The following is a 27,833-nucleotide window of genomic DNA, read 5'->3' on the forward strand; positions in this document are numbered from 1 at the left end:
TTTCTTTCCTCCAAAGGACACTGTGTACTCACCACAGGGACTCCTGATTATCCCAAAACACAAATCCTGATTCATTTTTTAAAGACTCATGATTGAGGGCTCGTCCTGTATTTTTGTTTTTCCCCAGCTATAGTCTACCTGAGCCAACAAAATGAGTGTATTCATTTTATTTTTAAAAACCTCCTAAAATCTTCAGTGACTCTTTGAGTATAAAATATTCATACCTTGACTCCAAATTACAGTTGGGAGCATAACCACTCAACAAGTACTTTTAGTTCAGATTCATTTTAGATTCATACAAGCAGAAGAAGGAAACTTGGGAAACACAAAGTCTCCTTTGAAGGAAAGAAATCCTGAATGAAGAAACAGGGGGATATACTGCCATCTTAAACCAACCCAAACGCCTCTGCCGCAGTCGCAGTTATTTAGGGTGGAGGAGCGGGCTCTGGCAACTAGAGAAGGTGGCCGCAGCACGGGGACACCCGAATTGAGGAGCTGTTTGGGCAATAAGCTGATTTAGAGAATTAAGGTAAGTCAATCAAATGTGACTGTGTTCCAGCTACATCGACTTTTATCAAAAATTATTCAGCACTTGTGGAAGCTGTTCTGAGAGTTTAGCCACATCTACTGCAGACAGCTAGAAAGATGATTTTACTATGAATTTGGATGCCAAAAAATATAATCTAGATATTCAAAACCCACTTTTTGATTTCCGTGAAGTGCTACCTGGCAGGTCTGGTTGCAAATCATTTTGCAAATGCAAATCCCAGTCTCAAAAGTTTCAGGAGTTTTTCTTGTTAGTAATCCTCATAATTGTTGCAATCCTGGTATAGATATTTTTAGAATAAAAAAATAAAGAAGGCTCCTGGACTTTCAGAATGGAGACATTCTGCTAATTGGAGATGGGATGTTTTATTTGACAATGGTTTGAAAGAAATTCACCAGCATTTATGCAGTCTGCTGGGCTATGAGGTCTTTAAAAGGTACAAACATAGTAAAAGGCAATTTTTTTTTTCTGCCAACAAGATTAGACTTTGCTAACACTTTAGCCAACCTAACTAAAGTCTTACTGGGAAAGGTCACATGTGGATGCCTTTCAGGGATCACATAACTGGAAGTCCAGAGGTAGGGAAGGTTTTGAGTTTGTTTGATACTGGGGCCCAGTAAGAACGTCAAGGCCTCTGGATTCTGTTTTTCTCGTCTGCTTTCTGTGTGGTCAGCATCATGCAGGGTTGCAAATGGATCCCAGCAGCTCTCATGATTATACGTTTCTTCCACCACCTTCAGGAAGGGAGAGCAGAGATGACTTTTCAGAAGAGTACTACAGCTGTTTTTCTAATACCTGCAGCCCCTGTGGCTTACATAAAGAGTTCACTCTTGAGTTTATACCTGTGGCCAGGGGATAAAGTTGAACATTAGTTCAAGCGTGGGCCCAAGACACTTACCAGCACCAGAAACTCCAGGCAAAGCCTTCTTCCTTAGCAGAAATCTTCTTTAGGGCTGAACTAGAAAATCCAAACCAGGACACCCATCCATTCCAGTGCCTAGAGGAAGAGCAGCAATTTGTAGCCACCAAAATCTTCATCAAGAAATTAGAATTTTAGAGTAAGAAACACAGAAATCCAAGACAGCCAAGACAGCATGCTGGAGGCCCTGTTTGAACAGGCTAATATGGAATAGATGGATCCATCTCAAGGGGCTAGAACCAGGTAGACACCACGTCCAAGGCCTTATCCCAGCCAGTCCTGCAGTCTTAGTTCTCGTTCCTCATAGAGGGCATTCACCTCACAAGAGTCACATGACCCAAAGCATAATCTCTGTGCAGTGGAACTTCAGCCAGTGGGAGGACAAAATCTTTGAGTGCAAATTCAGTTAGCCCAACACCACATCCCTTTGTGCCAATGCTGAGAGTAACCAGCAAGACAATTGTCACTCACTATTCTAGCTCTTCTACTGACCCACTGATTTCCCACTAACAATAACACCCTCTATCTTGATTCTCAACTGCTGCTATCTGGAACTGAGTTCTAGTATAAATATGCTAATGATGCTCATTCAGCAGAACCAAAGAGGTTTGTCCTGGGCAGCCACAGAAATGGCAGAAACCTCCAGCTTTTCACTCTCCAAAGCCTGGCAGGTAGCAGCACCATGAAGGGCGCCAAACTATGGGAAAGTATTTAATTTACCTAGAGATGAAAAGGAAGCTGCCAGGTCCCAAGCATCCTCTCTTCTCCGGCTCCTGGACGCCACCCATTCCTGCCCCCTTCTCAGTTGCCTTGCATCTGGATTACTGCAAAGTCCATCTATTTTCCTATTTCCAGTGCACCCTCGCTCTACATTCTAGATGTTTCTGGCAGGTTAATCCACCACTTTAATCATGTGACTTCAAAGCTTTGAAAAATTCCATTACTCCTCATTTCCTGTTAAAAAAGAATCCAGGATTTTGGGCCTGGCTTTCAAGGTCCAGCACAATCTGGCCAGTCCCTGACCTCCCTGACCATCTCTCACCTTCCCCTTATGCTCTGCCCATGTTCCCACCCTACTATTCGGTCACTATTTCCAGAACATGTCTACAGCTCTGCTCCATATTATTTCTCCTGCATTCCTTCCAAATGGGATGTTCTTCTGTCTCTCCCATCCAAACCCAGCTTAAATGCCACTTCGCTGAGCTTCCCCTCTCAAAAGCAATTTGCTTGCCTCTCATCTGGCATCCCGAACCGCCATGTGTTGGGTGAATTTATAGGTGTATGTGTGAGGGAACAGATCATGTGCACCACGGCTCATCCACAGAAGGGCCCCAATCAATATTCATCATATGAGTCGGCAAGAATGTACCATATTCTAAGCCATCTCTTATCAAATTACTGCTGAGTTCATCACTTCGTGCAAAGGGAACATTGACATGTATGTCTAACAGGTATATTACTCTCTGTATTCAATTGCCAGGGCTGCCATAACAAAGTACCATAGCCTGGGAGGTTTAAACAACAGAAATTTATTTTCTTACCATTCTGGAGGCCACAAGTCTGTGATCAAGGTGTCAGCAGGGTTGCTTTCTTGTGAAGCCTCTCTCCTTGGCTTGCAGATAGACGTCTTACATGTTCTTCTCTCTGTGTGTGTCTGCATCCTAATATTAAATAGGCCCCATCCATTAAATGACCTCATTTAAACTTAGTTACCTCTTTGAAGATTCTATCTATCTCCAAATATAGTCACCTTTTTGGGTACTGGGGGTTAGGACTTTAACATATAAATTTTAGGTGGACACAACTCAGCACATAACAGCATATATATCACACACACAAAGTGCATATACACATTCACGCATAAACACATATTTGCCATTTTTCACACTAAATGTTAACAAGGTTGAATATACCAAAATAAAGAGTAAGAAATCTAGACAATATATGGAAATATGTGTAACACAATGTTCGGTTTTAAAAGACGATAAATATCTCATTTACTGTCATGGTTATTAGGTAAAATACATAGTATAAAGCATATGAATTAAATAATTTTATTTTAGCATGGTAAGATTTAGTTTTATTTGTGTCTTGATTAAATGGTACTATAGCAGGACTGACATTCCACACCACTGTTCCCACGTGCCAAGAACAAATGAGTTCTTTATTTCCTATAATCGGACTCGGCTTTGAAGTTCCTCCCACTTTTTTCCCTCTAATGCCTGGGGGAGGCTGCACAAGCTGGCTTGTGGAGAGAAACAGCCTCCTCTGTGTAAGCCACATCTGTCAGCCTCTTAGCCTATCTATTCTAAAGCCACCTTCCACTACAGCTGTTTATCCTTCTTGTGCCTCTTCAAGGTGCCTCCAGGAAATGCTTATGTCCCTTCAAGTGTTAGGGAGGCCTGGTCCCTATGCAGAGCTCCTGTATTTGTGGCTCCCAGGTAAAAGGCATCTCCTCTCCCCTGGTTGAGACATTATCTTCTGGTGCCACTGCAGAGTGCCGGTTCTGTCTGGTTCTTTGGGGGCAACTATGTGAGCTCCCTTTGCTGAAGTGTCTGTCGAGCATGGGCCTGGTTCAGGACTATTGGGGGGAGGGTCCCTCTCACTTTGGGGGGACTGTGGATGCAACCCACAACAGGCACAATGGCCTCATCCCTCAGGGACTGCACTCACCGCCACAGCACTCATAGCAATGCCCGGCTCTCTTCCTCACCATGGAGGACGTGAGGAAGACTCAACACACAGTGTCAAAGCCCCGCATCCCAAACCCATGACCGTCCTTGCTGTTGTAGAGCTGCCGTGTTGGGGAGTCGTGCTGGGGAGGGAACCAGGAGCATGTGTTCAAGTGTCTCTGGAGTCTCACAAAACACCTGCTAGATGTTTCCACACCTTCCCTTTTCCTGAGATCGGCCCTAAGGAAGGTTGGCCTGGGCCCCAACTACCCCTCTCCTTCTTCCTCTGGCCCCCCTCTCAGAAATCAGGGAGATGTTCCTATCTGCTTCTTGTTGCATGCATGCTTTCACATGGCCTCCTGTAACTTCCCCTTGCCATGGTTCATGGAAAACCTCTAGGGTCTGAGTCTGTCAGTCCTCATTCTGGATATGTAAGGGAGGAAGTGGGAGTTTAAAATTTTTTTCTCTTTCCCCAAAACCTAGTTTTAAGATTATTTCTCTGCTGTGGGCTCAAGAAGGAGAAAACTAAACCTCAAAGTAAGTCAAAGGCATTTTGTTCTTAGCCTTAGACTCTCAAAGAGTGGCCCCTGGAATAGGAGATTAGCATCGCCTGGGGGCTTATAAAAAATGCTGACTCTCAGTTCTCCCCTCCTCACTCCAGACCTTCTGATTCAGAATGTGTAATAAGACCTCTGGGTGGCTCCTGGGCACTAATGCACTGATCTAGGAAAAAACTCAACCTGTCCCTAATGGATTCCCTTTCACTTTTATAGTGGATGGGTTGAAAGAGAACACGGCTGATGAGGCGACAAAGGCACTGGTTTAATATTTTCAATAATAAAAATTTGTTCTCCTATTCATCATTAGCAGATGTGTATCTCTGCAAGAACCAAATCCCTGGGAAGAACCAAACCCTTTCCACATCCAGAAAGGTTTATGGTTTTTGAGATGAGTTCTGAGACCTGTTCAGCATGCACTTCCCTGTGTCCATGGCCCCCAAGCTGTGGGACAACCAGAGCCTGGCAAAGCTCCTACCCTTTCCTGATCTCATGCCAGCTTTACAGTCTCTGGACAGCCGAATGTGTTCACTCTATTTTAAAAGGTTAAGCTTCTGAGCCTCAGTAAAATTAACCAATTCGCTCAGAGTCACCTAGCTGCCAAGAGACAGAGCTTGGGCAAAGCTGGGTCATTTGAGTCTATGTCCAATGTCTTTCCCAAGCTGTTGAGAAGGAGAATGCCTAGAGTAAGCTTGTTTCTCTTTCTTTAGAAATAACCACTAAAAGAAAAAAAAAAAAGAAGAAGAAGAAGAAGAAAAGAAATGCTTTCCTTGAGTTAGAGCAATTCATCTTCTGTGTAACTCAGCATTTTCTGCAGGAGAAAATGATTGCCCTCTAAGATATCAACTTAAAATGTTAAGATTTTCCTTCATATAATGATGATGTTGATGACAACAACTAGTTAAGGATCCAGCTTTACTGGAGGAAATATTAACCACCCTCAAAATAAATACACCCTTGGCACCCTTTTCTCCTCCTGGAGCAGGCATCTGGTGGCACAGGTGAGTGCTCCGGAGTTTCAAGGCAAGGCCTGTAGCTGCCGTGGATGACATCTGTTTCATGATCCTCCCTAAGAGAGCTTCTCAGGCACCACACAGCATGTGGTGTAAGTCAGACCACTTCCAAACCAAGTGAAGAATCATTCAGCTACTCTACACCATGAAATAGCCAACATACAGAGAAACCCTATTGAGTGTTCTGGATACTGGTTAGTATCTACAGCAGGCCCATTCTGAGTCACCACCATGTACATTGTAGGTCTGATCTCCATGATGCCTGGAGGAAGGAGAAAGCATGATCTTGTTTGAGGAAGATGAAGAAACTGAGGCGTAGGGAGGTTAAGTACCTGCCCAATGCTACTCAGTTCATAAGTGACAGAATCAGACTCAAATCAAGGTCTTGAGTCTAAAAGTCATGTTCTTTCCCACTACCATCCATCAATTTCTCTCTTCAACCCGTGAATACTGTTGGTTTAGACCACCTGTTAGGCTAGATGAGAAGTCTCAGGGAGGAGCAATTACTAACAGAACCCTGAGGAAAAAGAATGCCTGGCAGGAGGCTGACAAGAGACCCTTGGGGATAGGGAAGCAGAGCTCCACAAACATCAAAGGTAGTGACTAACAGAGAAGGTCCTGCCCACTGTGTTGACACAGTTGCAAGGAAAAGGTGATGTTGATGAGTAAGACCAAGCTAAAGCAAAGCTGAGCTTTTTCCCAGCCCAGTCCCAGCTCCTTCTCACACAACCCTTTGAGAAACAGTGCATTCAATGTGCAGGACTGGTGTGCCTTCACCTTTTCTTGTCAAATTTTAAGTAAACCCAACCATAACCCTTCTAGGTACTTGGGATATGCTGCAGTTTTAATAAAGACAGACCTTGGAACATTGTAATGTAGAACTTCCTACCAATCTGGTGGCCAAAGGTAGTTACCTTCACATTTTTTCTCACAAGAAAATGTGATGATCCATGCAATTGCAGACTTAAAATCAGGAAATTGGATCCCTTTGGGTTTTGAACTCCTAGGAAAGGGGGTGCTCTGTAACAAATTGTTTAAGGGGAGGAACCAACTTCACCAGCCATCTCTCAACACCTGCAAACACCACCTGTCCACCAGCTGGTGCAGCCTGCAAGCTATGCAATCTACCCTCTCTACCCTCCCAAGTCCAAGCAAGATGGAGGCCTCTGCTCAGATGCCTTATGACTGGCTCCTGCTGAGCACTGTCATCCACTCAACGTCCCCAGAGAACGCAGACCCCGCCACAGACATCAATGGTGGAGATGAATAGCAATTCCTCTGTGAAGACCCTTCAGAATTCATTATGTGGGTTGTTCTGAACACTCCTTTAAATATGCAAATCCCTTCAGTACCGCTGTACTTGTGATGGAACAGAATATGAATCAAAGGCTCAGCTCTTTTTATGCTCAGATCATAAAGTCTGAAACATATTAGGTTTATGAATGGGGTTTTTTTTTCAAACGAGAGGGCATAGTTAAGGCTTTACTTACTCAGTGCTGTCCGAAAGAAGCTTAGGAAAGGGGAAGTAGTACTTCAAATGTTATCTATTTTTAAAAATTAAAATGATTAATGTCTAGAACATAAAAGTCTATTATAGAAAAGGCCATTGGGACGGTGATAAAAATGCAGAGAGGGTGGAATCTCCAGATAAATTCTGAAGAGTCTGGTGATGGATTTAAGGTCCCATTAACCTCATGGGGATCAAATCAAAGGCTTTTGGTTAAAAGTAAATCTGAGACTCAGGAGTGAGAGTTCTTACAAGGACAGGAGAAATTCCACCAGCACTTTGTAGCAATGGCCCTGAAAACTGGACGACTCTTCTCACACATGGTGGGAATTATCACAGTCCTGGTATTTTGCACAAAAGTGCTTCTGCTCAAATTATAAGCGCTTTCTTCTGCAGTCTATTTGTGCCCCTGAAGGGGACTATACCTGATAGTCCCCTTTCTTGCCTCTGGTGTTCAGGGAAGAGCTAGATATGCAGCCTTTCCTTGAAGATTTTCCGTGATGGTAGTATCTTATCAGGAGTCCCTATTCGCTGCAAGTGAATCACCACATCAGGAAACTCAAAGCAGGGCAATCATTTACCTTCTATTTAATAGGGAACACAGTTCACCATTACTCAATACTCTAGCTGACTCTTTCACCACTGAGCATTGGAAATGCATAGTTCTAGAAAGTTTCTGTTCAAACTGGGCATTTCCATCTGCCTCCTTCAAGTAATGATAATAATAATAAAATTAAATTAAGTTTAAAAAAAGCCTTGGCCAGGCACGATGGCTCATACCTATAATCCCAGCACTTTGGGAGGCCAAGTCAGGCAGATCACCTGAGGTCAAAAGTTTGAGACCATCCTGGCCAACATAATGAGTGAAACTCCATCTCTACTAAAAACACAAATATTAGGTGCTGGGTGCAATGGCTCATGCCTGTAATACCAGCACTTTGGGAGGCCGAGGTGGGCAGATCACCTGAGGTTGGGAGTTCGAGATCAGCCTGACCAACATGGGGAAATCCCGTCTCTACTAAAAACACAAAAAAAATTAGCCGAGTGTGGTGGCGCATGTCTGTAATCTCAGCTACTCGGGAAGCTGAGGCAGAAGAATTGCTTGAACCCAGGAGTCAGAGGTTGTGGTGAGCCAAGATCGTGCTATTGCCTCCAGCCTGGGCAACAAGAGTGAAACTCCATCTCAAAAGATAATAATAATAAATAAATAAGTGAATAAATAATTAACCAGGCATTGTGGCACACCTATAATCCCAGCTACTCGAGAGACTGAGGCAAGAGAATCATTTGAACCTAAGAGGTGGAGGTTGCAGTGAGCCAAGATCTTGCCACTGCACTCCAGCCTAGGCGACAGAGAAAAACTCCATCTAAAAAAAAAAAAAAAAAAAAAAAAAAAAAAAGGCCTTGGTCTCAGTGAGCATCTTGAGGGAGGAAGAAGGGTTCTCCATCCCACATTCAGCTACTGATCCTCCAGGTGGCCCTGACCTCACTGTTCCTAAATGTTATCCCTAAAAAATGGGGCAGTAACGTTTCTGAATGCTGAGATATCTTTCCGATACCTCATTGAATAGGTCCAGAGGTCATTGGCAGAATATCACTTTTGATGAATGCAGGTGACTCACCACCCATGACTCTGAAGATTCAAGTTTGAAAAGTTGATTCTACCTTTTTTTTTTTTTTTTTTTTTGAGACAGAATCTCGCTCTGTCACCCAGGCTGGAGTGCAGTGGCATGATCTCGGCTCACTGCAAGCTCTGCCTCCTTGGTTCACGCCATTCTCCTGCCTCAGCCTCCCAAGTAGCTGGGAGTACAGGTGCCAGCCACCACGCCAGGCTAATTTTTTGTATTTTTAGTAGAGACGGGGTTTTACCGTGTTAGCCAGGATGGTCTCGATCTCTTGACCTCGTGATCCGCCCGCCTTGGCCTCTCAAAGTGCTGGGATTACAGGCGTGAACCATCAGGCCCGGTCAAGTTGATTCTGATTTCAATGAGTTGAAGGGGACTCGTGGCATCTCCACACTTGAGAATGCAGTTTGGGGGTTCAGGAAATGTGATTAACATTATATGTCCACTGATCTCTCCCTTCAACTATTCTTAAGGATATTATTCAAATTTAAACCTCACAAAAATTAAAACACAGGTATCATTATCCTTGTTTGATGACTAAAGAGCTGAAGCTCTGCATGGATGAGGCCTCTAAGCTCTTGCCATTAGGAAATGGAGACTAAAACTTAGATAATATCCGAGCCCTGATATATCCCCCATGCCTACCTTCCACCTGCCAGCATCTGCACCTTTGTGCTTCAGGGTAATTTCTAGCAGCAGAACTCTATCCTACCCACAAAGGACTGGAAGTACCTGGAGAATTAAGACACCTGAGCAGCCACTATCAGTCAGTGACTGACAGGAGTTGGTGCATAAATACCTCAGCTCTCCTACCCTTGCAAGGGACAACTCTGAGGCACATATTCTACTCTGGCTCCCAGAGGTCCCAGCAGAGTTAAGCACCAGTGTCCACAGTAGTAACCCACCTGATGGCAGGCCCCTGCCTGGCTGCCTTCCCTTTCCTCTCTCACCTCCTCACTCCCCTTCCAGCATTTCCTGGCCAAATATCCTGCTTGCACTCAAATCTTTGCATCAGGGTGGATTTCTGAGAGAGCCAAAACTAAGACACAGAACTTTTGAGCCCAGGTTTTAAGTTTTCATTTTACCTGACACTATCCTGTCTGTGTGGGTTTGGAGTCTGGAGAAATCATCAGAGGCCTGATCTACCAGAGAGGTATATCTCTCCTTCCAGAACTGAGCTGTGTCCAATGTGTGCAGAAACTGGAAGAGATGTTCCCACACCCATCCTCTCTACCGGAGTTAGTGCTACAACCTCCTGAGTGGTTGTCTCAGCTGGGCTCCAAAAAGGCAGCCTCTCAGTTGGAGTTTAGCATCAGGTATGTTTACAGTCAGTGGGATCAATTGGCAGGGGTTGGGGAGATGGAAAGAAGGCAGGAGTGAGCAGAGGGAGAATCTGGTCCCCAAAGCAACCTTGGCCCAACCGTATGGTGAGCTCCAGAGCTAGTATAGTTCTCAGAGCTGTCTGAGTTTGGCTGAGATGGCCAGGCCCTTGTAGCCTCTCATCCATCAGGACTGGATTTGGGCCACCCTAGAAAAGACCATGACTTCAAGAGAACTGCTCTCTGCAGTTGAGTTGACCCCTGAAAGGGCTGACAGTTGAAGGCAGCTTGTGGTCTGTCCTCTCAGCAGCAGACCCACAAGCCCAGTGACACTTCAGTTTCCACTGAGTAATGATCCTGGTTTCAATCTCACTTCCCTCCACCTTACTGAGAGAGGAGCTATTGCAAACCCATCCTGGGCATTTCTCTCCTGCTTGGAACACTCTGTGACTCTCCATGCCCGAGAGAAGAGGCCAAATTCCCTAGCCTGAAAGCTCCTCAGACCAATTTTCTCTCTTCTCCGAGCTGTTCTTGCTGCCCTTCCCAGGAAGCTCCTGCCCTAACACCCACTGCCCAGTTGCCCTGTCTTTGTGCTGGCATTGCCCCCCAACCCCAACTCCAGGAGCCCTGTGTCACTTTCAGCCTGGCAAACTCTTTCTTTTTCTCCAGTGTTTGGCTTAAATATCAGCCCCTCAGGCAAGAAGCACCCCTCCCTTCCAGCCAAGGGAGAGTGAATTGCTATTATCTCAGGGGTACACAGTCCTGCTGCTGCAATAATGAATTTTGTTGTGATCATACCTATTTCTGGTCTACTCCCAGCCATGTGAACTCCTGGAGGACATTCATGCTGCCTCATGAGCTGTGATGCGAGCTCATGGGACATCCTAGAGATTTGGTATTTGTCAAATGAATCTTGGCTGAGCTTCTCTGGGAAACAAACAAACACACCTTTAAATAAGAGCTAAGGCCAACATTAGGTCACACCCCTGTCACAACTGTGGCTGAAATTGAAAAGGAGAGGGCCATCTGCTGTGGGGCTTTCAGCAAGTTTCTGCACCTGCAGCTCTTCATCATAGACTGCCCTTGGGGGCCCAGAGCCACCTGGTATACTCTCATAGACAGCTTCATGTGCCTGGATGTGTGAGACCCCTGCCCCCAGGAGGGCCCTTAAACCAATGATGGGTGCAGCAGTGAGCCTTACTCACACACCTGAGTCCCCTTCAGGATCAGTCTGAAGCTCCTCTCTGCCAGGCATGGCCTGAGATGGCCCATACTGGGCTTCCCTGCCTTTCCCACTCTCTTATAGACCTCTCTGGGAAGCACACTGACTTGGTAATTCTCATGCACAGGAGTCCTCTCCTCAGGCTCTGCTTCTGGGGAACTCATCTGAGACACCAACAGTAATAGACTGACTAAAGAACTATGGAATATACACACTGCACTGCAGTTAAAAAGAAGAGGTCATTCTATACGTGTGAACCTGGGAAGACCTCAAGTCATACTTTTGTGTGGAAAAGCAACTTGAAATCTGATAAGTGAGTTAAAGTACTGTTTAAGGAAAAGAAAACAATGAGTAATGCTATTGGAAAGTTAAGAAGTGCATTCTCCTCAGCAAAAGAAACTACCATCAGAGTGAACAGGCAACCTACAGAATGGGAGAAAATTTTTGCAATTTACTCATCTGACAAAGGGTTAATATCCAGAATCTACAAAGAACTCAAGCAAATTTACAAGAAAAAAACAAACAACCGCATCAGAAAGTGGGCAAAGGATATGAATAGACACTTCTCAAAAGAAGACATTTATGCAAACAACAGACACATGAAAAAATGCTCAGCATCACTGGCCATCAGAGAAATGCAAATGAAAACCACAATGAGATACCATCTCACACCAGTTAGAATGGCAATCATTAAAAAGTCAGGAAACAACAGGTGCTGGAGAGGATGTGGAGAAATAGGAACACTTTCACACTGTTGGTCGGACTGTAAACTAGTTCAACCATTGTGGAAAACAGTGTGGTGATTCCTCAAGGATCTAGAACTAGAAATACCATTTGACCCAGCCATCCCATTACTGGGTATATACCCAAAGGATTATAAATCATGCTGCTATAAAGACACATGCACACGTATGTTTATTGCAGCGTCATTTACAATATCAAAGACTTGGAACCAACCCAAATGTCCATCAATGACAGACTGGATTAAGAAAATGTGCCACATATACACCATGGAATACTAGGCAGCCATAAAAAAAGGATGAGTTCATGTCCTTTGTAGAGACATGGATGAAGCTGGAAACCATCATTCTGAGCAAACTATCGCAAGAACAGAAAACCAAACACCGCATGTTCTCACTCATAGGTGGGAACTGAACAATGAGAACACTTGGACACAGGAAGGGGAACATCATACACTGAGGCCTATTGTGGGGTGAGGGGAGGAGAGAGGGATAGCATTAGGAGATACACCTAGTGTAAATGATGAGTTAATGGGTGTAGCACACCAACATGGCACATGTATACATATGTAACAAACCTGCACGTTGTGCACGTGTACCCTAGAACCTAAAGTATATATATAAAAAAAGTGCATTTTCCTTCTGAACACCCACCCCTGTGCACTGCAGCCCTGGGCTCTGCCTCCCCTGTCTGGTGACCAACCTGTCTTCTGTGTTTCCCAGCAACGAGCAAACCAGCTGTTGATCATGGGGACCTCTGCTCCCACTCGTCAACTCAGAAAGTCCCTTGGCAAAGGGAGCAATATTTTTTTATGAACTATGTAACTATGTTGGTGAGCTTAAACAGTATGACTTTCTTGGTTACCTGCAATGAATCCAAGTGACTTTTTTATAGCTGATGGGTGAAACTTGACAATGGTTCCACCCCCAGAGTAGTTCCCCCACCGGGCTGGCCTGAAGCAGCCCGGCATGGAAGAGGGGTGTCAGACTCGCTCTGGCAACTGAGGGTCCCTCTAGAAAGACGGATGGAGGAGGCTTCTGCCAGATTCCTGTCACCTGGAGAACATCACTTGGATGAAAGATGGCTTTACAGATGGGAAAGGAGGGGAAGTGCAGAGACCATTAAAGGAACAGAAAAGGAAATCAGAAAGTGGAATGGTGAACAGCATGTAACTGGGGAGGGTAAAGGGGAGGTTGCGAAAACATTTGGAAGCTGAGGCTTCTAGGACCAAGCGACCTCAGGAAGAGGGCAGAGAACAAAGGGAGGCAGTGTTAGCATGTAGTAAAGAGTTTAGAAAAAAAAATGGAAGAATGGAAAAGTTGGGAGCTATTAACAGTAACAGTTATTAGCCGTAAAAATGAAATGCTGACTTTAACCTTCAAACGAAGGGAAAGCCATGGAATTGAAGACAAGGTCTGGCTCTTGGCTGGGGAGAATCACAAGTGGGTAGGACATGTTTTCTAATTCTGGAGCAGTCTTCGGCCCAGAGCTCAGCACAGCTGCTATATCATGTATAGAGATGAGAAATAATCTTTTCAAATGTGTGGTGTCATTTTGAGCAAATGTGTTTATTTTTTTAAGAGGGCTGTTTTAAGTAAGAGTTGAGAGGATAAATTATAAAACATGGTATAATGCATCTCTCTGTGTAAAATGTTGAGACCTTTCTCAGCTGTAATGCTGAGAAGCTGCAGAGGATACAGGAGAGAAAAGAAAAATAACCAAACATTGATTAACTGTTCTCAATATGCCAGACGCTGGGCTAAGCCATCACCATGAGCCTCCACTCGTGTCATCCTTACTTAGTCTGAAGAGGTGACTTCTGCTATTATCCCCCTTTTCCAGATGAGAAAACTGAAGCTTCCTTGCAAGGAGAGCTAATGGGCCCTCAGCCCCCCATGTATACTGTCACTCAGGCTTTCTAGGTGAGAACCCAGAGTAAGGAATGCATTTTCCATCCTGATGCAGATACACACACATTTATAACAGAAACAGAGGTTTTCCAAGACTCTGTTTACTATGTGAGATGCACTGAGAACTTTTATTCCATTAATTTCTTTTCCAAAACTTGTAATGAAGTAAATTGCTGTCACATACATTAATGGGTCACAAATGGAAGTCTGAAAATCTTCCGTCTAGGATTTGTTATTATCTGATTCTATCTCTCCGAAACCAGTGTTCACAGGTAAACTGGGTTTTTAAATACAAGTAACATAGAATCTACACTCTATTCTCCCATCCACCCATCTATCCACTCACACGTCTACCCATCCATCCATTCGATAAACACTGATTATCACACAGACTTATAGTCCAGATTCCTCATTACAGGAACTGATGCTATCGCAACAACTCTCTGCTCCCGAAATGGAAAAACTCAAATCATCAAACCATGCAAAAAAGTCAGTAAATGGCAGATATACATCCTAAAAACATTCATGAGAAATTATAGATGCTTCCAAAGCTAACATCTTTGTGCATCCCTCTATCTCTCCACCCCCAGAAAAAGAAACTCTTCCTTCAGACAACCAATCACAAAGACAAAGAAACATGCATGACAAGTGAAAACAATCACCATAATGTTCCAAGATGGTATTGGAGGCATCACTCGGCATAAAAAATGAAAACTGAAGCCACGCATGCCCAGAGTGTGCTTGCATTTCTTGCTTCTGAATTTGTTGTGAGTCCTGCTAACCATGACCACAGGCTGTTTAAAATTACACCGTTTGCCTTATTTAATTTTCTTCTGCAGTCATAAATATTAATTAAGTGAAGCCACATAGAGCCTGCATTTCAATCCTTTCACTTCCTGAGGACCATAAGCAATTAAGAGCCACAGCAATTTAAGTACTAACTGGTTCTTTAGGTCTGCCCCGTGACAACCACTTTTCTTTTTTAAATTAAGTCAGATTTATTAAGTCTTAGTGGTTTCTTTTTCCTACCTAACTTCTCCTGGCCTGTGGGTGTTCCCAATTTCATTTCTCCTCTTATAAATAGGAACTATTTTCCTGCAGGAGAGGGGGCCTGCTCATTTTCTCTAAAAGACGATGCAGAAAAGCATATGTTTTGATTAATAAGAACTAGAAATATTTATGTGCAGCATGTCAGCTAGCTGGTGGCCAAGACCGCACTTCTCAGTGTTTGTTTAGAATTATTTTACAACAAAAACAAAAGAGATTATTGTACAATGTAAGGAAGATATAAAGTAAAATGTGGAAATCCTCTCACAATCCTCCTAAGTCCCACTCTCTAGGTGTATCATTATTAATAGTTTGATGTGTAAACTTCAACCGTTTTCCATGCAGTGACAGAATCAGGGTTCATTTTTATAAAACTTAAATCAAATTACTCACATCCTGCAACTATTTAGCTCTTCATTATAAAATCATCACACTTTTTATATTATTTCATAGAGATATCACTGCTTATAATAGCTAGATGATACTCTGTAATAAAGTTGGGTTATTGTTTAACTATATTTCACTAGCAATAAGATCTTGGGTATGTTGTAGATAAACTGTGCACATACACACATTAAATATATACACATATATGCATACACACATGTACGGATGCACACTATTCCAATAACCTGGAAACTTTACCTCTGAGTATTTTCTTTTCTCCCAGGTTTCTGATAATTTCTCCATCTCACTAAAGGAATGCCTTTTGGGAAAAAAAGAAGTTATAAAATGAAAACAGGTCAAGATTTGGGTCAGAGGGCCTAGGTTGTGATCAGAAGGGTTGGATGAGCCATCAATGTCTCTCACCCCAGTTTCCCCCAAAACAGAGTGAGCTCCCTCATGTAAAAGGTTTGCATGAATCATCAAGTCTGGAGAAAATATTAGCCTCTACCCTGACTTCTCTCTAGTCTTTGAGAGCTCAGTCATTTGGAGGAGGGTAGGTAGAGGAAACTCTCGGGTAACGTACATGAAGAAAGAATTCTGTATTTCTAAATTTAATATGTTAAGAGGGAGAAAAGAATGAAAGAAAACAGGTGAGTAGAGACAAAATAGTCTCTTTTCTTTTCTCCTTAACTACAAGAATGGGAATAGTGGGTGTCAGATCAGAGAGCTCCCATCCCAAGGGTCCCTGATCCATGTTTCTCAACATTAGCATCTACTTAGCAGTTTATTTTGAAGAATTAGAGAATGAATTTGCCAGATTTCACACTTAAAGGGCGCATCTAAACTCCTAAACTGTTGAAAGGTATAGACTATTCAAGTAGACTCCTCCGGAGAATATTACGTGTCACTTACATCATAATTTTTCATACAGCATAGTATAATTCATTCTCAAGCAGCATCACATATTCCAATCTTCTAGACTAAAAGAGGCAACCTATGGGGTGATTTAGTAGCCAGGTGTGAAAGGGACAATTGAAAAATAAGTTTGCGTGTTATATCCGGTTCCATCCAGGAATCTCAAAGCCGCTTAGTGTAATTTTTCACCAGTTTTATTATCCGCAATCCACATTGCCTTAAAAGCACACATTGATTAATTCTTGGTCTAAATTTTTTAGTGTTTCTACGTTAATTATTTATGTGCCTTTATAAATATGGTAGGATTTTAAAAATTTGCCCACAGAAAGAAATATTTTCCTCTCTTTTCGCAGTTCATATGTGAAAGAAAGGAGCCTTTACAGCTTCCTTCAAATTTCCCCAAAAGGAAAAATTGTCTGATCACTAATTATGAATGCATATTGCAAATGAAATAAGCATTAAGGGAATGGCCCAATTTGTAAAATTCATCTCATCTTTGAGACACAAATTTTAATTGCTGAGCATTTTCTGTTATATATGTTGGGAAAAAATTGAGTGGTACACTAAGGAGAACAGTTGTATTTCTTAACAGAGGGGTTAGCTGTGAAGTCTGTGGGTTCAGTTTTAATTTTTCCTAATAATGTTATTTTATCATGCATGGGAAGGCAGTGCCAACTCAATGTCAGTCCCAATTTTGTGGAGGAGAATTCCCACTTCCAGTTGCCATCACAAGAAACTCAAGTCTTTTCCAGGAGGACCATGAAAATCTCATTTGAAACTCAATAAGCAGGAATTTCTTCCTCACTTTCCCTTCTTTTTGATCTTTCTATTTTGTTTCTTAAATGCATATTTGGATCAAGGAAGAGGTTCAGGGGTATGTTTGGGAGAGGTCAGTCCTATCCCTTTTTTCTTTTGAGTAGGAAGCCCTGCATGGCCTTCAGGACCAGCCCAGCCCCAGAGGTGGGCAACTGAGCATGATCAGTCTGTGTTCTCTGGGGCCTCTTCCTTAAGGAGAAAAGTTAAAAGAGTCTTAGTGAGTGTTTGCTGATGCAGTGAGGTTGCAGCTGACACTACTCAGTCTGGTCTTTTTATATATATACTTTAAAAATGACGTTTCCACATTGTGAACTGATAATTGCCACAGGTCCCCTTTCCTACCCAGTCAACCAGGGAGGTCCCTGTCTCCGGAAAACACAGCATAGGAGGGGGAGTGTGGGGTGAGCTAACAATGCACCATAGGGGGCATGGGGGGTGGGCAACTCTGCTTTGCGGGAGGACCCCTACATTGCTTGGGCTGCACGGACAAATTCTGACTTCTGTGGGCTGGGGGCCATGAACCGTGGCTGTGAGAAGAGACGGTGCGGCTCACAGCAGCTGAGAGGGGAAGGACATAGATGTGCTAGGGAACCTGCAGAAGCTGAAAAGGCACCTGTACTTCTCATTTTATCAAGTCACATATCACCACCCAGCTAGGGACAGACTACAGGATCCATGAGAGAAACAGGTCTTTAAAGCTGTGCTATTCCACCTGTGGTCAGTGGACCAGACTGACAGTATCAGCATCCCTTGGAAGCTTGTTAGGAATGCAGAACTCAAGCCCCTCCCTGCGGAATCAGAATCTGCATTTTAACAAGATCGTCAAGGGAGTCCTATGCACATAAGGGTGTGAGGGGCCATCCCAATCCTGGTTCATTGGCCCAGTCCCGGTGGGTCACTGTTGCTGTCATACGGTACTCCTCCTTGAAGCTCTCCTTTTTGCAGAGAACTCTACAATCCTTCCTCTGGAATTACTCTTGGGAATAAAATTAACAAAGAGCTAAATAATGCAGATGCAGGTATTACAAAGCATTAGGAGCTATGTTTGACACAGGACGAGGCTCCCAAGCAGCACCCACCAAGTACAGCAGCACCTCTGGCCACCTTCATCCTTCTTCCTCCTGGAAGCCAGAAACCCCTAGTTATCCCTTTGATAGGAAACTGATATTGTAGAGGAATTGCCAATGGCGACAGGACAGAATTGGGCTGCCGCAGGGCTGCTTGTTTCCCTGATAGCTGAGCCCTTGGTTTTCCTATTGATTCCAGGTCAAAACAGGCATTTCGTCTTGGGTTTTCGTCCATCTCTGCCAGCAGCCAGACTATTTTAGAATGGTGAAATGTATAATTTTCCCTTTAGAATAGGATTTTAGCACTTGGAAATTCCAGGGTCATGATTGGAAGAAGCCTTGAAAATAAAGAGGCTGGGACCTGTGGCAGAAAAAGGGAGAAAAGGAGGAAGTAAAAGAGGAAAACAGACTTAGTCTCTAGAAGCCCATGGCTTTGCCTATTTGTCCACCATCTGGAATATAGTAAGTGCTCATTAAATATTTGCTGAATGAATCCAAAACATATAAACTCCCCATCCTTGTCGTTGCTTAATATTACAGCAAGTTATATATAGCTCTTTTGTGTTGATTCAGCGCCTGTGTACCATTTGAGATGGAAACGAGAAGCAAACAACTGCTTCCTAAGCATCAGCCAGGAAACCCAGGACTTAGTGGCTTCTTTCTGATCTCCATGTCTCTCATATGCTTCATTATTTCATACTTGTTGAAAGTGCATTTGTTTATCCAACTAAGTAATCGGCAGCTCATAGGACTAATGGAACCCTTCTAAATTACCCCCCTGTGTAACACAGAGGGTTCCTAAGAAAGAATGCCTGGGTTTGGATTCTCCAGGTAGTCTGTGACTGATGCCCCATGACTCCTGTCCTTCATAAAGCTTACTGCTTTCCTGTTGGGCAGGAATAACTGAGATTTCTCCCAAGAATAACATTCAAACGTATGAAAAAGCTCCCAGGGCCACAAATGCAGATGCGTCTAATTTAAGCATCCCTCAAAGAGTTTATTCTCACTCATGTTGGCATGTTGTTATTGCTACTCAAAGTTGTCATTTTTTATTTTTATCTCTTCCAATTATTTTAATTACCTACTATAATAGTCCCACATACCAGAAATGTGCTAAAAACGCAAGAATGGTGAACAGGATGTCAAGTATATACCAGAAATATTTGTCAAACCCTGACCCAGCATGGGCAGAGCACTGGCTTTCTTCACAGACCTACACAGATGGGAGTGGAATCTGCAACTGCTCAATCCATCCACTGAGAAATCCCATAAAAGATGGACAATCCGTAACTGAAACCCAAACTTCGGCACAACGATCAAATCCTACATGCATAAAGCAAGAGCTCTGTGTGCCAGACCCATCTTAAAGCCACCCCACCCAGAAGACAGAGTCTGTCTCCTTCCCCTAAACAATGTGCAGAAACCACCCTGGTAAGTCAATACCTGTGGTTGACACGAATATTTCTTCTCCTCCTCTCTCAACTCAGGGAAGATCACAGTTCATCCCCTGATACCAGTAAGACAAAATAATAATGGCTTGTTTTGCAGAACTCAAACCTGTCGGCAGTTTGTATGGTGGCTTCTCTGATCTCCTTTCAAGGATGATAACTGAATGAATATTTGCACAAGTTAGTTTGCCAAAGTTTCCTTAACATCAGGTCCAATATCCTTATTACATATTTCACCATAAAATAGTAAAAGAGAATGTAATAATAAAGTAATGATATAAAACGATACAACCCATACTGCAAAAAAAATAGATTGAAGATATAATTCTACCACCCAAACAAAATCAAGGTAACTAACATCTTATTTATTTAATTCATTTTATTTTGTCATTTAAAAAATGTATGTTTCATCTTTTCCTGTGGATCTTGTGGTGGAGAGATAGATTGCACGCAGGTGCACAGAGTATTTAACTTAAAATGTTGCACCTTGCCTCCCCCTTTATCAGCATTTTCCTGAGCTTTTGCTGACGGCTGCAACATGTTGAATTTTTTTTATTCTTTTACATAAATACCCTCTGATAAGGTGTTCTTAGCTAATGACCTTTTCAATTGCCCTCTCCATAAACAACTGGTGTTTTGACCATCCAAGAACCATGAAAACCAACATAAGTGTTTGAAGGTGTGCTCAGTGCCAAGTAGACAAATTCTGATGGTCTGATTTTTTTTTTTTTTTTTTTTTTTTGAGATGGAGTTTTGCTCTTGTTGCCCAGACTGGAGTGCAATGGCACGATCTCAGCTCACTGGAACATCTGCCTCAGGGTTCAAGTGATTCTCCTGCCTCAGCCTCCAAAGTAGCTGGGATTACAGGCATGAGCCACCATGTCCTGCAAATTTTGTATTTTTAGTAAAGACGGGTTTTGTATTTTTAGTAAAGACGGGTTTTCACCATGTTGGTCAGGCTGGTCTTGAACTCCTGACCTAAGGTGATCCGCCCACCTTGGCCTCCCAAAGTGCTGGGATTACAGGCATGAGCCACCGCGCCCGGCTGATTTTTTAGTACATTTCAGAAATAACAACCCACCCAAAAAAAGTTAAATGTTGATTATAATCCTTGACACATGATATGCCTTTTCTTTATTGAGACTTGAGATTCATCCATAGAATGAATAAGGGGTGTTTGGTCATCTGCTTTTTTATCAATTAAAAAGCTTATATGAAAGTAAAAATGCATATTTTCCCAAGACTGTGTTGTCACTTTTCCATCCCCTCTGCCTTCATCTTGCCTACATATCTGCCTTATGTTGCTCTAAACACCTTAGGGAACTTTGAGCAAGGCCTTGCCTGAGTATTTATTCTCTGAAAGGTTTTAGGAATTGGAGTATTAATGGGACCTTTATTGTTTTTCTCCTTAGGTATTTCATGGGTTCTCACTTAGGAAAATTGAGTTCTGTTCAGTGATGCCCCTTCTGCACTGGTTAGTTTCATGTGACAAAGAGAGCTCTAGGAAGGACTTTTGCTAGGGGAACGCAGGATTGTTCCAGCAAGATGAAGGCCTAGAAGACCTGGATGGCCTGGGTGTTTTCTTCCCAGGGAGAGCAGAGGAGGCCCGGATTTGAACTCGAGTCTTATGACTTCGCCATTGAGGCAACATCCAAAATAAAAATAGCGTGCTAACCCCAAACACAGTCCTCAGTTATAAAGCAGCTTTTTATTATAGAAGCCGGCGGTGACCTAACAAAATGAAAAGGAAAGGGCTTTGTAGGTCTCAGCCCTACGTGAGGGTAGACTAAAGAGGGATCGGGAGAAACATCTGCAGCCCTAGGTCCCCGCGAACTTTTTTCTGGAGAGAATCTCCGGGAGCAATCTTCGGCATTCAAGCCTGAGCCAGAACTCTGGATAACCCTTAAGAAATCGGAGCTCCGGGAAGGAGGAGCTCCAAAGACCGCTGAGCTGGAAGGGAATGAGAACCCCAGGCTGTCTGAACGTCCCTGCTTCCTTCGCAGCCCGTTGGTGTCCCGCTCGCCGCTGCCTAAAGCTAAAGCTAACCGTAGACCCCGCTCGCATTCCCATGGGGTGGGCGTGCCGGGAGGGTGCGGGAGTGACTGCTCCAAGACTCTAGGCGGCGTCACCCAGCCCTACCCTACCGGAGCTCCCAGAACCTCGCCAGGGTGCAGGAGGCCGGTTTGGGTTCGCGCAGAACTTAGGGGTTGGGGGTCCAAAAAGGCCGAGTCCCCCAGAAGGTATTTTCGGAGCGACTGGGAGAGCGGGGGAGAAGGTGCTTGAGTGCCGGAGCTGCCGGGTTGGGATCGCGGGGGTAAATGAGGACTTGGGTCGGTCCCGCGGGCCTGGCGGCCGACAGGGGGCACCCTGTCACTGTGGAAGCCCCGCCGAGCGCTCTCTGGTGTCCCTGACCCCGGCCACCGATAGAGCTGGGGTGGAGGTGGGGGCTTGCAAAGTCAGCTCCTTGGAAGGGTAGCACCCCCTCCTCCTGCGGCTCTCCAGCTCGCTCCTTCTGTTCCTGGAATAATTTCTGGGACCAAATTTTCAACCAGGAGCAAAAATAGAAAGGGGAGTGGGCACCCACATAAGCTCACACTCTCATACAGCACACGCACAGACTAGGTCAAACATAACATTGAGTTTTGGGGTGTGTGTGTGTGTGTGTGTGTATCTGCCCTGGCCTGTGGAGAAAGCTTTTGAAAAATTGCTCATTCTTTGAGCTCCAATGCGTACTTCTCTTTCCCTGCCCTCGGTGGAGTGATGAAGTTGCTCCCATGCACGCACTAGGTGGGATCCCGTGGGAAATGCTAGGGATCTAGCCCCTCTGACTCCTCTGCGCACACCTCCACGTTCACTACGTAGCCGTACACACCATCAAGCCCCTTCCCTGGCGCACCGGGCTGACCTGCCCCTCGTGGGAGCCTTCAGCACTCTGGGGACCGATGGGCACGGCTTCCGCGGAGATGCAGACCTTGAATTTGGGGGAGAATCCTGGCTCAGCGGGCTTATTAATGTCCTCATTATGAATTGTCCAAACTATCTGCATTTCAGCAGCAAAGGGTGCTGCTGGCGGCTTCCTCCTGTGGCCCAAACCCTGCGGACCTGAGAGTCCTCGGGTTGGGGAGGTGGTTCCCCTGTGCCTACTGCTCCCTGCTCTCTTGCCTTCCAGCCTCACCCTTACTCAAGCTTCAATGCGAAGCTCCGTGTCTGCCATCTCGTCTGTCTTCTGCCACCATCGCCCCCAATTTTGGACAGGTGGGCTGGATGCCCACTATTTCCTATGCGTTCTCTGTGTCTGAGGGTGTGGGTACAGGGCTGGATCCCCAAGGCCCAGCCAGTTTTTCAGAACCAAGAAAGAACCTCCACATCCAAACACCTGCAATATCCCCCCACTTCAAATCTGGGCTCACAGGCTAACCCAGAACAGAAGACAATTTTTGAACCCAAGAGCTGCAGGGGAAATAAAAGTATACGATTTCTGGAGTTTCCAATTTTTATAAAGCAGTCCGTCTGGAAGACAGAGAGGACAGGACCCTCTTGAAGTCAACTCCATATGCCCCATCATTGATTCCTGGATTCTTCCCTCCTTACCCCTCCCTCCCCACCTCCTGCCCTGTTTGTTTTAGTTACGAAATGCTGTGGGCACCTCGGTTGTGACTGAAAAGTAACCTTGAAACACGCCGGCCTGAATATCAGAGACCTATCTCAGCCTCCCAACCGTCGGCCGCTGCTGGAGGGGCTGCTTGCACCAGGCGCCGGCCGCCCCACTGCGGGTCGCTGGCTGCCGGGCTCTGAGGAGGCCGAGAGCCCAGGCGGCCGGACCGTGCGCCCGGCGCGTCTCCCGAGGCCGTTCCGGGTCTGAACTCTAACAAGGAGGGGCCTCGCAGGAGCAGCGGTGGGCGAGTTAAAGGTGTGTACACAGTTTTTCTAAATAGGACAGCACTTTGCAAATTGGCTGTCATGGGCTTGCTGTTTTGACAGAGAATGAGCACTGAGAGCGAAGAAACCCGGCATAAATAAATCCGGCTTTCATAGGGATCTGCGGGGCACTGAGGCCGGACTCGCGCTCCGACAGGCGCACCGGGCGCCAAGGCGCGATGGAACCCGGCGGGGGCCTGAGGCCAGAGCCGCCCCCGAGGGTGGTCTCCTCCCAGGTCCCTCCTTCCTCAGGGGACTCGCCGTAGACCCGGGAGGAAAGGGGGCTCGACCAGGGATCCCGTGTGCCCGATCGCCCGCCCGGCCCGCTCCCCTGGCCCGCCCAGGAGTGCGGGGCACCGCGGCGGTGGGGCGGGCGGCAGGCGCTGAGGGGCAGGTGCGGAGCGCCGGCTGCGGCTCCCTCTCACCTAGGTGTGAGCTGATTATTCAAATGGGCTGCCCCGGGTCTGGGGATTGGAGGCCCGCGCCAGCGCGCCGCGCTATATCACCAGCCGCCCACGTCACTGCGGCACTTGTCGGCTCCGCGGTCCACACCTCCTCCTCCTCCTCCTCCTCCTCCTACACCACCACCACCACCTCCTCCTCCTCCTTCCTCCTCCTCCTCCTCCCCACCCCACCCCCCCCAACCAGCCCCCGCGCCGCGCGCTTCCCGCCGCCTCGGGGCAGCTCTGCACTGCCAACCTCAGCCGCCACCCGGCAGCCCGTGAGCGCGGCGGCGGCGGCGGGCGCTCCCTGCCGCGGGGCGCTGGCCGGGGCCTCCTCCGCTCCTCGCCCCCCCCCCACTCCCGCCCACTTCCAACTACCGCCTCCGGCCGGCCCTGGGAGAGAGAGGGAGTGGAGCCCAGGGAGAGGGAGAGCGAGAGAGGGAGGGAGGAGGGGACGGTGCCTTGGCTGACTTTTTTTAAAAGAGGGTGGGGGTGGGGGGTGATTACTGGTCGTTTGTTGTGGCTGTTAAATTTTAAACTGCCATGCACTCGGCTTCCAGTATGCTGGGAGCGGTGAAGATGGAAGGGCACGAGCCGTCCGACTGGAGCAGCTACTATGCCGAGCCCGAGGTAAGCGCTCGTCTTTTCCAGGGGGAAGTGGAGCGGCGGCGCTCGCTCCTTCCCCAACCTCAGGACCGCTTCCCTCGCTGACACCCCCCCACCCCCGCCCCACAACCCCAGCCTTTCTGGGCAGCCGCCTTTTCCGCCCTCCTTGGAATCAAATGGGTCTCTTTTTTATACGACACACTGTTAGCCTTGAGATAATATTAACTTTGTGATCAAATATTGACTTGCGGCGCCTCCAAATCCTCTTCGTGGCCGAGCCACGCACTATCCTAACAGAGTTATGTTTGGCAGCGCGCGGCTGGGGAGGGGTGGGAGGTCGACCGGCGAGGGGGTGGGGAGCTGAGGAGGAGAAGATGGGTAGGAGTTGGGGGCTGAAGTGGAGGCAGAGTCAAAGACTAGTGGACAAAGAGAAAGAAAGTTTGTGCCTGCAAAGCTCAGCCGCGTGTAGTTTAGGTCTCGGTTCCTTCCCTATTGCCCCATTCAGTGCCTCCGGCAGCCCCCGCACTCCGCACAGGCGCTGCCTTTCGGATTCCCTGGAACAAGGGAGGGGGTCCCGGGAGGGAGACCGGACAGAGGGGATCAGGGACAGTCTTCACTGGAGGCAGCCTGAGGCGCCCCGCGAGGTGTCCCGCAGGTTGTTTGCTGCGACCGAAGGTGGCGTCCGGGGACTTCGGGCCTCGGCGCCAGCTCAGTATGCTGGTAGGAGAGTTTGGGGAGACTCTGGGGCAGGGAAATACATTTGGGGTTCTGGTTTGGGAATACTCCATGGGACCCCTGTTCTAGAATCTGGGCGAGGTGGAGAAGGGCTAGGAACGGGCCACATACCCAAGCAGCAATCCTCTCTCCTCCTTCCCAAGGGTGATCGATCATGGCTCTCCCTGGATGAAACAGACAAGGAGTCCGGAAACTGGGCCACAAGGGAGGAAAGGGCTCCCCGGAGGCCTCCTCGGAGGCGGAGGCCTGGGCGGTGGGTGGGAGATCTGGGCACCCTCGAGCCGCGGTGCTAACGCTGTCGCCTCCCTCCCGGGGCTCTGTCCGCAGGGCTACTCCTCCGTGAGCAACATGAACGCCGGCCTGGGGATGAACGGCATGAACACGTACATGAGCATGTCGGCGGCCGCCATGGGCAGCGGCTCGGGCAACATGAGCGCGGGCTCCATGAACATGTCGTCGTACGTCGGCACAGGCATGAGCCCGTCCCTGGCGGGCATGTCCCCCGGCGCGGGCGCCATGGCGGGCATGGGCGCCTCGGCCGGGGCGGCCGGCGTGGCGGGCATGGGGCCGCACTTGAGTCCCAGCCTGAGCCCGCTCGGGGGGCAGGCGGCCGGGGCCATGGGCGGCCTGGCCCCCTACGCCAACATGAACTCCATGAGCCCCATGTACGGGCAGGCGGGCCTGAGCCGCGCGCGCGACCCCAAGACCTACCGGCGCAGCTACACGCACGCAAAGCCTCCCTACTCGTACATCTCGCTCATCACCATGGCCATCCAGCAGAGCCCCAACAAGATGCTGACACTGAGCGAGATCTACCAGTGGATCATGGACCTCTTCCCCTTCTACCGGCAGAACCAGCAGCGCTGGCAGAACTCCATTCGCCACTCGCTCTCCTTCAACGACTGCTTCCTGAAGGTGCCCCGCTCTCCGGACAAGCCCGGCAAGGGCTCCTTCTGGACCCTGCACCCTGACTCGGGCAACATGTTCGAGAACGGCTGCTACCTGCGCCGCCAGAAGCGCTTCAAGTGCGAGAAGCAGCTGGCGCTGAAGGAGGCCGCAGGTGCCGCGGGCAGCGGCAAGAAGGCGGCCGCCGGGGCCCAGGCCTCGCAGGCTCAACTCGGGGAGGCCGCCGGGCCGGCCTCCGAGACTCCGGCTGGCACCGAGTCGCCTCACTCGAGCGCCTCCCCGTGCCAGGAGCACAAGCGAGGGGGCCTGGGAGAGATGAAGGGGACGCCTGCTGCAGCACTGAGCCCCCCAGAGCCGGCGCCCTCTCCCGGGCAGCAGCAGCAGGCCGCGGCCCACCTGCTGGGCCCGCCCCACCACCCAGGCCTGCCACCTGAGGCCCACCTGAAGCCGGAGCACCACTACGCCTTCAACCACCCGTTCTCCATCAACAACCTCATGTCCTCGGAGCAGCAGCACCACCACAGCCACCACCACCACCAACCCCACAAAATGGACCTCAAGGCCTACGAACAGGTGATGCACTACCCCGGCTACGGTTCCCCCATGCCTGGCAGCTTGGCCATGGGCCCGGTCACGAACAAAACGGGCCTGGACGCTTCGCCCCTGGCCGCAGATACCTCTTACTACCAGGGGGTGTACTCCCGGCCCATTATGAACTCCTCTTAAGAAGACGATGGCTTCAGGCCCGGATGACTCTGGCAGCCCGGATCCAGGATAAGCGAGAGAGCAAGTGGGGGTCGAGACTTTGGGGAGACGGTGTTGCAGAGACGAAAGGGAGAAGAAATCAATAACAACCCCACCCCAACACCCCCAAGACAGCAGTCTCCCCTCACCCGCTGCAGCCCTTTTGTCCCAAACAGAGGGTCACACTTGATACCCCACCTTCTATATAACGAGGAAAACGGGAAAGAATATAAAATCAAAAAAAAAAAAAAAAAAAGCCTCCGGTTGCCACTACTGTGTAAAGACTCCTGCTTCTTCAAGCACCTGCAGATTCTGATTTTTTGTTGTTGTTGTTGTTCTCCTCCATTGCTGTTGTTGCAGGGAAGTCTTACTTAAAAAAAAAAAAAAAAGAAAAAAAACTTTTGTGAGTGACTCGGTGTAAAACCATGTAGTTTTAACAGAACCAGAGGGTTGTACTATTGTTTAAAAACAGGAAAAAAATAATGTAAGGGTCTGTTGTAAATGACCAAGAAAAAGAAAAGAAATGCATTCCCAATCTTGACACGGTGAAATCCAGGTCTCGGGTCTGATTAATTTATGGTTTCTGCGTGCTTTATTTATGGCTTATAAATGTGTATTCTGGCTGCAAGGGCCAGAGTTCCACAAATCTATATTAAAGTGTTATACCCGGTTTCATCCCTTGAATCTTTTCTTCCAGATTTTTCTTTTCTTCACTTGGCTCAAAAAATATACAAACTTGGAAATTATTTCAAGAAGGAGGGAGGGATAC

General features: G+C 47.0%; 1 protein-coding gene and 2 long non-coding RNA genes across 6 annotated transcripts; 2 read left to right on the plus strand and 1 right to left on the minus strand.

The window, feature by feature from the left end:
• The first annotated feature begins 357 nt into the window (after nucleotides 1-357).
• Nucleotides 358-21,393, plus strand: LOC107000518 (uncharacterized). The gene is made up of 3 exons (XR_001447648.3): nucleotides 358-529; nucleotides 19,476-19,695; nucleotides 21,125-21,393. It is a non-coding gene; the product is annotated as an uncharacterized LOC107000518 (long non-coding RNA).
• Nucleotides 487-25,735, minus strand: LOC144331550 (uncharacterized). 3 transcript variants are annotated; one of them, XR_013398822.1, is made up of 5 exons: nucleotides 25,526-25,735; nucleotides 15,725-15,785; nucleotides 3,008-3,127; nucleotides 1,390-1,544; nucleotides 487-1,281 (listed from the first exon to the last, which is right to left on the minus strand). It is a non-coding gene; the product is annotated as an uncharacterized LOC144331550 (long non-coding RNA). The 3 variants fall into 3 exon arrangements; XR_013398823.1 differs by lacking the exon at nucleotides 15,725-15,785; XR_013398824.1 differs by lacking the exons at nucleotides 15,725-15,785; nucleotides 25,526-25,735 and adding an exon at nucleotides 10,958-11,071.
• On the plus strand, nucleotides 23,366-27,748 carry FOXA2 (forkhead box A2). Of its 2 annotated transcripts, XM_001094972.5 has the most exons (3): nucleotides 23,366-23,622; nucleotides 24,634-24,703; nucleotides 25,742-27,748. In XM_001094972.5, the coding sequence occupies exons 2-3, from the start codon at nucleotides 24,635-24,637 to the stop codon at nucleotides 27,044-27,046; spliced, it is 1,374 nt and encodes a 457-aa protein (XP_001094972.1). In that variant the 5' UTR covers nucleotides 23,366-23,622; nucleotide 24,634; the 3' UTR covers nucleotides 27,047-27,748. The 2 variants fall into 2 exon arrangements, with proteins under 2 accessions (XP_001094972.1, XP_001095078.2); XM_001095078.5 differs by lacking the exon at nucleotides 23,366-23,622 and having other exon boundaries at nucleotides 24,153-24,703.
• The last annotated feature ends 85 nt before the right edge of the window (nucleotides 27,749-27,833 follow it).

This window comes from Macaca mulatta, chromosome 10, assembly GCF_049350105.2.
Source record: "Macaca mulatta isolate MMU2019108-1 chromosome 10, T2T-MMU8v2.0, whole genome shotgun sequence".
Lineage (NCBI taxonomy): Eukaryota > Metazoa > Chordata > Mammalia > Primates > Cercopithecidae > Macaca > Macaca mulatta.

Coding starts and splice junctions, on each gene's coding strand:
- FOXA2 (XM_001095078.5), top strand. CDS start 24,617: ATGCACTCGGCTTCCAGTATGCTGGGAGCGGTGAAGATGGAAGGGCAC. Junction 24,704..25,741: donor GCTACTATGCCGAGCCCGAG/GTAAGCGCTCGT, acceptor CTCTGTCCGCAG/GGCTACTCCTCCGTGAGCAA.